Source organism: Hibiscus syriacus, unplaced genomic scaffold (assembly GCF_006381635.1).
Source record: "Hibiscus syriacus cultivar Baekdansim isolate YM2019G1 unplaced genomic scaffold, ASM638163v2 tig00112343_pilon, whole genome shotgun sequence".
Lineage (NCBI taxonomy): Eukaryota > Viridiplantae > Streptophyta > Magnoliopsida > Malvales > Malvaceae > Hibiscus > Hibiscus syriacus.
In genome coordinates, this window is record NW_024063306.1 from 1393425 (window position 1) to 1405003 (window position 11579).

The 11579-nt window shown below is 36.6% G+C and overlaps 1 protein-coding gene and 1 pseudogene across 4 annotated transcripts; both read left to right on the forward strand.

The window, feature by feature from the left end:
* Window positions 1–349: 349 nt before the first annotated feature.
* LOC120178063 lies at window positions 350–4322 on the forward strand (annotated as a pseudogene).
* A 1965-nt stretch (window positions 4323–6287) lies between these two features.
* LOC120177965 (uncharacterized protein At4g06598-like) lies at window positions 6288–10848 on the forward strand. 4 transcript variants are annotated; one of them, XM_039183940.1, is made up of 6 exons: window positions 6288–6431; window positions 6545–6591; window positions 7339–8057; window positions 9403–9478; window positions 9568–9694; window positions 10340–10848. In XM_039183940.1, the coding sequence occupies exons 3-6, from the start codon at window positions 7354–7356 to the stop codon at window positions 10555–10557; spliced, it is 1125 nt and encodes a 374-aa protein (XP_039039871.1). In that variant the 5' UTR covers window positions 6288–6431; window positions 6545–6591; window positions 7339–7353; the 3' UTR covers window positions 10558–10848. The 4 variants fall into 4 exon arrangements, with proteins under 4 accessions (XP_039039871.1, XP_039039873.1, XP_039039870.1 ...); XM_039183942.1 differs by lacking the exon at window positions 6545–6591 and having other exon boundaries at window positions 6288–6427; window positions 7335–8057; XM_039183939.1 differs by lacking the exon at window positions 6545–6591 and having other exon boundaries at window positions 6289–6425; window positions 7331–8057.
* Window positions 10849–11579: the final 731 nt, after the last annotated feature.

Here is an 11579-nt window from a genome sequence, read left to right on the forward strand (position 1 = left end):
CGCTAGACAACAGCAAACAGCTGTCCATCCCCAAAAGGAAACCATCAAATAGAGGGAAAGAAAGAAAGAGGTAATCAAATTAGTTAACACATCCCATACTGATACAGTAATCTCTAACAGGCCATTAAAACTTCCCCTGCAAGCACAAATTACCAGAAGCATGATAACTAATCCCTCAGTTAATTGAACCAAGACAGTTAACATTAGCAAAAGACACAGTATATTTGAATGCAAAACACATATAGGTTCAACTTCATATCATACACTAACAATTATTTGAATGCAAAGAAGATTGCCAACAAAGCATTCTACCTGTCAACCCAAAAGGTTTTAGATCCAAGAGTAACAAATGATTGTCTGTGCCTCCAGTAATTAGCTTGCATTTTCTTTTCAACAATGAAGATGCTAAAGCCTGAGCATTTTTCTTCACTTGGTGCATATAGGCTTTGTACTCTGGTGTAGCAACTTGCTACACATTAACGTGAGGTTGAGAGGAGGAGAATGAGAGACCAGTTGGAAGACAAACTGCAAAAGGTATGCGTGTCTTATAAAATTTCTGTAGTATGATTCCTATGTCTTCAAGTGCAATGTGCTTTTTTTTCCTTTATATTTTATTATATTATATTTTTCTTATTAATTTATTGATAAAAAGGCAAGGAGACAAAGAGCAGAGTACTTGAGGCAGAGAGGAAGGACACATAAATCTGTTCAAGTGAATTATAGGGGGATGCACAAGCAAGCTGACTTGCTTTCTAGAAAACTAGCAAGGTATAAGACTAGCATTTTTCCTATTGATAGGATCGTTTATTATCTACTGATATCTGCAAAGGGTCATTAAAGGATATTATTTGGAGTGGTAGAAAATATTATTATAGGAAATGACACATTTTGGTGAATACCTGAAAGGTGTGTAATACTTTTGTATTATTCAGGTGCTGGAGGTGCTTCCTAAGGCAGAGGAAAACTGCTTTAGACTTGGCAAAAGCCTTTTATTCCTTGAAAATCAATGAGAAGTCTGTTAATTCGATGCCATTTGAGCAGCTTGCCCTTCTGATTGAATCAGTGGCTACCCTTCAAACTGTGAAAGCTTTGCTTGATCATATTGAGAGCCATGTTAAGGCCTCTAGGGTTGGTGGTGCTGCCAATCATCTATCCAGTTTGGATAACATTGATCATCTTCTCAACAGAGTTGCTACTCCAAAGAGAAAGACCACTCCCAGGACTTCTATGAGAAGCAGAGAGGGTAAGAGAGTTGCCTCAGTGAGGGAGACCGCCAAAAGTCTTGCTAAATTATCAAGATATCCCGTCAGAATCGTTCTCTGTGCATACATGATATTGGGCCACCCTGATGCGGTTTTAAGTGGTCAGGGGGAGAGAGAGGTTGCTTTGGCCAAGTCTGCAGAAGAATTTGTTCAAGAATTTGAGTTGTTGATAAGAATTATTTTAGAGGGTCTCATACAGAATTCTGATAAAGAATCTCGATGTGCATTGCCCAGACATTTGACCTTTGGGTCACAGCTCACAGCTCACAGCATTTGACAAATTCTGGTGTTCCTACCTGAATTGCTTTGGGGTGTGGAAGGTTAAGGATGATCAGTTATTGGAAGAGGACTTGGTAAGAGCGGCATGCCAGCTTGAGATCTCTATGATTCAAAAGTGCAAGATGACTCCAGAAGGAGTTAATACTGCTCTCACTCATGATATGGTGGCTATTCAAAGACAGGTCTCACGTTTTGTCTCATTCTTGGAAAATCACTACGTATTTATGAATACGGTCAATCAGTTTGACTACAATATGTAAAAAAGCTTGCAGCTTAATGATTCAGAAGTTTAGTTATACCTTACTTTGTGTTGCAGAGATACTAATTGAGTTTTCTTATGGTGCAGGTTGTGGAAGATCAAAAACTTTTAAGAGAGAAAGTCCAACATTTGAGTGGAGATGCTGGGATTGAAAGAATGGAATGTGCACTATCTGAAACTCGGACAATTTTTTTTTCAAGCAGAGGAAAGTGGGAGCCCAATGGGATCACCGCTTATGTCCTTCATATCTCCAAATACCCATGGTTCCCCTAGATCTTCAACTGCACAAAAGGATGATAGAAGTGTTCTGACTCAGACACCAAACCGTTTTGTCCTTTCTCTGTTTAAAGAAAATGGTACATCCCCTTCCAAAAATTGTGTTTCCCTTGTGTCTAGTAGCAGCAGCCATTCAGATGCACAGTTGGGTTCTTCTGTTGAAAAGCCTATAGTCACGGAGAATGAATTGATTGTTAATGAATTTCTTCATGGACAATGTGGTTTTGTTGATAACTTCAGTGCCATTGATGAAGATAAAAACAGCATAAAGGTGTATGCATTTATCATTAATTAGTCTGTGGTAGAAAAAGCAGACATTCAGAATGATCTTTTGGCACTTTTGCAAGCTTAATATTTGTTTTGCAGGCGAAGGGGAGAGAAATGATGGAGAAGGATTTCTGGGATAGGATCACGGAATCCATGCAACAGGATGAGCCTGATCTTGACCGAGTTATTGACCTTCCGAGGGAAGTGAGGGATGAAATTTGTGAGTTGGCTCCTCGCAGTTGGAGAGAAGAAATAACTGATGCTATTGATCTGGAAATACTCTCCCAGGTACTAGAATTCCTTTACAATTTCCATATTAGCATTATCATCTTTTAAATTGTATTTTAATTTATTTTTATTTTTCCCTCTCTAAGGTGTTGAAGTCAGGCAAACTGGACATTCCATATCTACGAAGGGTTCTGGAATTTCCATTGAGCACTTTACAGAAGCTCTCCTCTCCAGCCAGTGATGGTGAAATCGAGGCTGCTAACCATAGTTTATTGAAAGAGTTAGCTGAGATCTGTGAAGCCAGAGGGAACTCAGATAATTCTACTGCCCTTGCAATGGTCAATGGTCTACGTTTTGCCCTAGAGCAGATTCAGGTGTGTTCGATCTCCATTTCTTTTTCTTCTTGATTGAATGGATTCTTCATTGTATCACCTGTTTCAAAGGAACTGAACCATATGTTTATGAGGAAGGTCTTTTCTAGTATCTTAATATGCATTTTCTGGACAGGTTCTTAAGCTAGAGATAAGCAAAGCTCGTATAAGGATGATGGAGCCATTATTAAAGGGACCCGCTGCTTTGAATTACCTTGCGGAAGGTTTTGCTAACCGCTATGGGTCGCCTTCTGATGCTAACTCATCTTTACCATTGACCATCTGGTGGCTTTCGTCGATCTGGAACTGCAAAGATCAAGAGTGGAGGGAACACCAAAATTCTCTTTCAACTTTGAAGGCAAACGGCAGTCCTCTTACTTCCATCACGCATAAAACTGGTGGAAACTATAATTCTGGAAATACAAGCCTAATGACACCTGTTGACCCCAATGCTTATAATTTTACAGGTTTGAATGTGAGACTATTTAAATTTTTTGAATATCGACGGCGACGACTCCGATCTTCGTTTCGCAATGATTCTTATGTTCATTGGTCAGGTCATGAACAGCCAGAATGCAAGGGAGAGAGAGTTGATGTTCTGGTTAGGCTCGGTTTGCTAACGTTAGTAAGCGAAGTTTCTGGTCTAACACCAGATGCTTTGCCCGAATCCTTCACGCTTAACTTCTCGAGATTGAGGGATGTCCAGGCTGAGATTCAGAAGATCATTGTAATATCCACAAGGTATCTTTGCATGTATGCCCTGCCCTTCATTTCTTTAGATGTTAATCTTGCAAAATCGTATCAGACCCGTCTGCCCTTCATTTTTTCCATATGCAGCATTCTTATTTTTAGGCAAATCCTCTTGAGCGAGAAAGTAATATATAGCTCAGCTGACATGGAAAGAATAACATCAAATTGTGCCGAAAGGCTTTTCGAGTTCTTAGACCGTGTGGAAGATGCAGGGATTGAAGGGATTGTCGAAACAATCAGTGGCATCTCAAGAGAAGATGATGACAAAGTAACAGATGACAAGATCCTTCAAACGAGGAAGGCTACCATGGCGAGGATGCTAGCAAAGAGCTTGCAAGCCAGGGATGCAGTATTCGAAGGGGTATCCCGTGCTGTTTGTTTAGCTTTTAGAGGGATTGTGCTCGGGGGGGGGGGGGGGGGAGCGGTACCCACGGTAGACAGTTAGCAGAAATGGAACTACGTCGAGTCGGGGCTGGCTCCCTAACAAAACGGGTCGTGAAAGAAGCCGAGGTGTTGGTGGTTGCCGCAATGGTGTCTATCCGCGTCCACGGGCCATGGTATGCGACCTCGATCGGTAGCATGTGATCTGTGAAAATAATGTCAGTTTATGTAAAATGTAAATAATGTGTGATAAAAGCATGCATTAATCATCAATACCGACGAGCAAAGTATGGTAGATGTATTTAGTCGATTCCTATGGTCGTTCATGTGAATAGTGTTTAGGTCACATTCTATTCTGATCAAGTTTACTATAATGGATGACTAATAGTTGCAATAAGTATATTATTTCAAATTATAATCAATTTATGAAATGAGTAAATTTTAAGGATTAAAATTGATATTATACTATATTTTATTATCATTTTCGTTAACTCAACAATTAAACCCAATAATGAGGGACCAAAATATAAGTAAAATGTAATATTAGATATAATTTAAAAAAAAGGTAACTAAAACATAAATGTGAGAATATGTGAATAACCAAATAGGTAGGTTATCCTATTTAGGGATGAGTATTTGACCCAAATTTAATGGGGTTTTGACCCAAACTTATAGGGTCATTTAAAAAAAGATTTGGGCCAGATCAGTCGGGTTTTTATGAAGGTGAAGATAGAGTCTGATCTAGTTTAGTTTATGGTGAAATTATCTTATTCGATCCAAGAATAATAATAACATATTAATCTTTATATATTAGAGATAATTGTTATAATACATTTTTTTTATATTTTTTAGGTTCTTATTTTATATTTATGTGTTGAGTTTAGTCAGATATGAATTTTTAGTCTAAAAACCCAATCGAATTTTGATTTGGGTGAAACTCTCTTAAACCCGAGTCGAATGGAACAGAAAATACTCTCAATCATTTGTTAATGAACGATAAATCTTCTTGTTATAGTTATCGATGCTCCAACCCATGACCTCAAGAAATAACAATAATTCTTTTAATCATTAACGTAAGTTGATTTGTGCTTTAATAAAGATAGAATATAGTATCAATATCATTCTATTATAATGAATTATACTCAAATAAAGACGAAATTTTCCAATGTAATATACAAAAAGAGGTTGTCGCTTTGTGTGGAGTTTGGTTGGCTTTCTTCATCTCTCCTTAATCTATTTTTTTTGAGCACTTTTCTTCATCTCTCATTGATATAATTGAACCTTAATAATACTAACTCATATTATTATTGATTTTTAAAGCAACAGCTTGATTTGCACCGCATTTCCCGTCCACTTTACGTGTGATCAACTCACTTCCCAACTCATTCCTAAGCAAAAAAATCCAACCACTTTATTCACTTCCATTTAGGGATGAAAATTTAACATGAACTCGACTGGTTTCGATTGGATCTTAATTGTTAGAGTCGATTTTTTTAAATAAAATGTGGGTCGGGTCCGACTTCTTAAGGGGGTGAGGTTGGGTTGGGTCGGATTTGGGTGGAAGGTGAAAAAATTTCGACCCGATCCGATCCGATCCATGGTTAATAATATAATTTCTATAAAAAAATTATTATTATTTTAATTTAATTTTTTATTTTATACCGGTTTGGGTCGGGTCAAGTTTATACTCTAAAAATTCATATCATGAAAGAGTTAGATGAAGAATATATTATTTTCGGATCTAGTTGAGTTCAGATAGAATATATACATTTTCGAGTCTAAGAGGTTGTTTGTTTGGCTCTAAATGAAACCATTTAGCGATGAATGTTGAACTGTTTAGCATTTAGCGAGTTTGTTTCGTACATCTGAATGATTCAGTGCTGACTGATTCAACAAAACAATGTTGAATGATTCAACATCAAAGTACATTTTCAATGATTCAAAATCATTATCAAACAACATGTCACAGTCAGAGCTAATTCATATAAAGCATCTGAATTATTCAGTATTTGAATCATTCAGTATTTAAATCATTTAACGCTAAATTATTCTAAAATAAACAAATAACCCTAAGTTGATAAAAGAATAGGCGAGGGTTTGTAGTAATATTAGTATTTTAAAGGGATACAAACGTAAAAGTATTTGTCAGATTTTATTTGTTAATTCCAGTCTCTGATTCCCCACTTACAACGCAGAGAGGAGGGAAAAATAGAAATAAAGTACAGGGGATGAGAGAAGAGGCCTTCGTTATTAAAAAAAATCGAAAAATAAACCACAAAAAAACCCTAACTAATAGTTAGCTTCCGATTTATAAACATTAGATTTCGAATCTGAATTCTTCAATTTTGGAAACGGTAAGCTCTTCATTTTGTTGTTGTGATTTTTGTACTTTTGTATCTCACAAGTTCAGCATAAAATAATGTTTTTGTTTGTTTTGATTTTATTTGTTTTTTTAATTTTCTGAACTTCAGAAACGAATCTGTTGTTGAGGAAGCATGGAAAGTTCAAAAGAATCGAAGTTTTTTCGGTGTTTGGATTTTCACTATTCTATAGCTTAGCTTAGCTTACGTGATGTTTTATTCATTTATTGTGTTGATTATTTGGAGCACATTTTATTGTAGGATTCGGAAAAGAAGCTGTAAGTAGTGCTAGAATCATTGTTATAGGTTCATTCGTGAGATTTCGCTTTGCATTTTTGAGTTTTGTTGAAGGAATTGAAGAGTGTCGTTTAAGGCGACGATTAGATGTTCTTAGAGGTTTTTTGAGGATTGTTTTTGATCTGTTTCCTGTAAAGAGTGTCGTCTTTGGCAATTTCGATGCAGATAATAAGCATTTGGGGGGGATAAATCCTTCTTTTTGCTTTGTTTTCTAATTTATTCAAAGGTTGGGCCATGCGATTAAGGGTTTACACCATATCTTCCTGGTGAAAGCACTTTTTTTCTTTTTTCTTTTTAATTTGGACTTTGCTACAGAACTTTAACAACAGTGAACATTTTTGAACTTGATTTGAATATGACGCATTGGGCAGGTCCTTTTGACGAGTATTTTGGGTGGATATGGATGTTTTTATGTTTGGATCATTATATGCTACGTAAGAGTAGGTTTGATGCATGATTTTCTGATATCTTCTGCTGAATGGAGAGAATATTGTCTCACGGTTTGTGAACACGTCAATGCAAGTTTTTTTCTTGGGACCTTCATGTTTACCTTTGTTCTTTTCATAATTATTTATTTCACCTGTCTACCTTATGCTCTTTGCAGGAAGGGGTTGTTCTTGGCCATGGCGAATTCCAAGTGTCCAACAAATATAAGAAATTTTATGTTTTCTGGAAAGAATCCTCTACTTCCTCCAAAAAGTCCATTTCCTCTGGTCGCCCCCGCGAATACTGATTACATCCCCAACAAAGTTATTGGGTCAAGAGCAGTTCAAAAGCCTAGGGAGGGAAATGCACATCACCAGCGCACTTCCTCTGAAAGCATCCGGATGGAGGAACAACCTTCTTGGCTTGATGATCTTCTTAATGAGCCAGAGAGTCCTGTGCGCAAAGGAGGTCATCGACGTTCTTCAAGTGACTCCTTTGCATATTTTGATGCCTCTAATGCTCCTAACATGGATTTTGCATCTCAAGATGACTACAGATATAAAAATATGATTACTGCACCATCTTGGGCATCTCAAGATGCTCGGCTTTTCTCATTCTACACTGATGTGAGCTTGGTAAAGCAAAAGATCAGGGCATGGGATTCTTCTTCAGGTGCTGTGTCTCATCCAAACAGCCTTCCTTCTCTCAGAGAAAATACCAGCCTTCAGAGTTTAGGATCGTCACATGCACCACAAGATGTGGAGGGTGCTCCATCAACTGCAAGTGAAAAGCAAGATTCTGCTGAACCTGCTTCTTTTGATGCAAAGGCTTCTTCTGAGAAGAAGGATAATTGTCACACTAAATCTTCCTCATTTGACGGTGATAGTAAACGTGCCAAGCAGTGAGTGCTAATGTTATTACTTATCAGTGATTAATCACTTTTATGCTTACATTAACAAGGGGTTCGTCAGTTGGTATGCAATGGGATTTGGAAATGATGCTAGCCAGAGCTGCTCTCGGCATGGTTGCGTTGATTATATGTTTCTTGAGGTTGCATTGACTTTCTATTACTTTATGCATTTTTGGCCTTGTACCTCTGGTTTGTTGGCTGGGAATTTTTTTTATATAGGAATTGAAGGCCTCGTTAAAAACCCCCTTCTTGATTAAAGGAGTTTAAAGACAAACTCCTTAATCATCGGAAGGAGGAAAAGAGCGCCTTAGGATTTCATTGAACATAAGAAATTACATGATACAACCAGAAATCCACCCCCAACATAAACAGAACACCAAAAACAATCGAAAATAACCCTAAATAACAGCATAAACTCTGCCTAATCCACCTTAGCTAGAACAACAGCCTCAAATAAGACTGACCACACTTAAAACCTAAGCTTGGCCCGAAAGACACCACAACACGAAACAACTTTAATATGAGCCAAATAAAACAAACGACTCAATCCATATACACCAAGATCAACCACGAAGGCCAAGAGTTTCCACAAAAAACGGATGCAGAGGTGCAAGCTTCGAATCTCCTCCTTACTGCCAAATAATGCTCATCTTGTCGTCGGAGACCAACCGAACTTCCAACTCCAAAAACAAAGATCATATGTAAGTCATCTTCCAAACTTCCATTGCCGTAATCTTCTGAAAACAGAACCACTACTGAGCCTTTAGACTCAAAATCCAGATCTTTCCCTAACTTTAAGGAGTCTGTCTCTACCTTCTTTAGACTCTGCCCCAATGCTGGAAATTCCAAATCATAAAGGAATCTGCCTGCAGGATCCTCGCGTTGCACCTTCTTCTGTTTAAACTTGCTGGGAATTTTAACCACAAAGCAGACAGATTTTCTCCTGGTTTACTGGAATTCTCTTTGATTATCATGTTATGGAACATAGGGAGTATGATGGTGCTTTCTGTAGTCTGTTTTGAAAGCTTATCCTGCATATAAACATGGAAAAGGATAACATCAGTATATATATGCTTTCATTCGTTTTTAAATCGAACCACATGATACATTCTTTCTTTCTTTATTTCTTTCTTTCTTCAAATTTCGTATTTTGTTGTGCATGGTGTTTAATTTTGTTGATGTTTCCTTATTTAATAACCAGTGATTTCGATTTAGTTTTGTTGTGTGATTCTTCAATTTTTCTTATCAAAATTCATATTTGGTTATTATGCAGATGCTTATGCCTTATGTTGATAGAAAATGTTTGATTACAATACTTTGTTACTATTCATTGCAGGCAATTTGCTCAACGCTCAAGGGTTCGTAAACTTCAGTACATAGCTGAGCTGGAAAGAAATGTTCAAGCTTTGCAGGCAAGTATCTGTTGAAACAGAAGTTTTTTAAAATCAACTATGAAACAGTATGCCTTACTATGAAGTGTTAATAGTCTCTTACCTAACAGGCAGAAGGATCTGAAGTTTCAGCCGAGCTTGAATTTCTCAACCAGAAGAATCTCATTCTTAGCATGGAGAACAAAGCTCTCAAGCAATGGTTAGAGGGTTTGGCTCAGGAGCAGGTTATAAAATATCGTATGTGTCCAACCTATGACCTCTAATGCCATGATTATATGTTGCCTTTTTTCTGAATTACAATTGCATGTTAGCCATTTTTATATACCTTATTCATACGTAGTCCATATTTTGGACCTATATGAATTCTGATCATAGCTGTTGGTCGATACTGCTAGATTTTATAATCCGTTAGTTGCAAAGAAGATGCTTTAAAAGGAAATACAAACTTTGACCAAAAAAGTGACTGGAGAGTTGGGTTGAGATAGTTGAGTGTTGGTTAGACAAGGCGAACTCCCTTGTTGCATTCTAAAATGGTGTGTGAGGACTTTGGTCATAATCTTGTTTGTTACACTAATAAAATATATAAATGTCTGCCTTAAAGCTAGGTCTTGACTAATGAGCAAGCCACTTTTATTCGATTTTCCTTAACTTTTAGGGGGCACATAGGATATTGTGGTCCATGTGTTGTTCTTGTTTGTTACTTGTCTTGGAACCAAGGTTTCCTTCAGTGTATATTCTGAAAGCATAAATATGTATGTAGAGAAAGGCGAATGCATCTAAGGGGCCATTTTTGATCCGTATTGTAATGGACAATAATTACTTTAGTTGATTAAAACAAAATGGTATTAGATGAAAACTAAATTATGCAATCATTACGATCAGTTGAGCAGGAAGTATTGGAGAGGGAGGTCAGCAGGCTACAAGTCTTATATAAGCAGCTGCAGCAGCACCAAAATCAACAGCAACAACGGCAGCAGCTATCGTCTAGCCATCGACACACTAGCAGTAGAGATCTCAAGTCTGAGTTCACAAACCTCTCCCTGAGTCATAAAGATGCCAATTCTGCTCGCGACCCTGTAACTGGTTCACTCCGCATTTAGATATTTACTTTAGCTTAAGCTCATTTGTGCCACAACTTCAACCAAAGCTACCCAATGCTTTCCGCCGTGCTTGGATAAAACCCAATGTTCATCTGGTTCTTGGTACCCTCGCCCTGCCTGATCTCTCGATTCCTCCTCGTTTTGGTTCTTGGTAAGTCATTGCCGGAAAACTCGACTTCAGGCATATGATTAACCTGAAACTGTAAGAGAAAAAAATGAACAGGTTCTGTGCTTCGCTCCCTTGTGTCTGTTGATTATAGGTTAATATGATTCGGAAATTTAAGGTCTTCCATTTCAAGTAGTCACTTTAGGCTCTGTTTGGATGTGCATTATTTATAAATGCATAAAAAGGCATGAAAAAATATATCTTGTGTGTTTTATTACTATATGAGTTATCTTTGGTTATCTGTACCATATATATGCAACTCTAAAATTTGAAAAAAAATTAGACAAGAGTTATGAACCAATTTAGAATGACAATCATAGTTTAAGGATGTAATTAGAATGCTTAAAAGTTTAGGAATGAAATTAAAATATTTAAAAATTTAGGGATGAAGCTAGAAGAAAATTTGTAGTTTGAGGATGTGTAATAATTAATTCTAGGCTTAATGCAAAAATAATTATTTAAATTATACTCAAAGTTAACTTTTGGTGTCTAAAAGAATTTTAGTTAAAATATGTGTTTAACGTTCGTTCAATTACATTTTTAGATGTCTACCGTTAAAAAAATTGTTAATTGATATGTGTCATGTTTATATATATATTTTTTTTTAAATAAAATGTTTCAAAATATTTTTTAATTTTTTTTCGATATGATGTGTCTCTTAATTTTTTTTAATAATAGGTATCTAAAAGTGTAACGAAGGAAATATTAAATATTTATTTTTAACGAAAATTTATTCATATGTTAATTCGAACTCAAGTGTGGAAACAAAAAGTTTACTGAAATAATTAAATAAATATATTGAGGTGGCAGCGATGACATCATTATTTCGATGATTAAGTGATAATTAACACTCCAA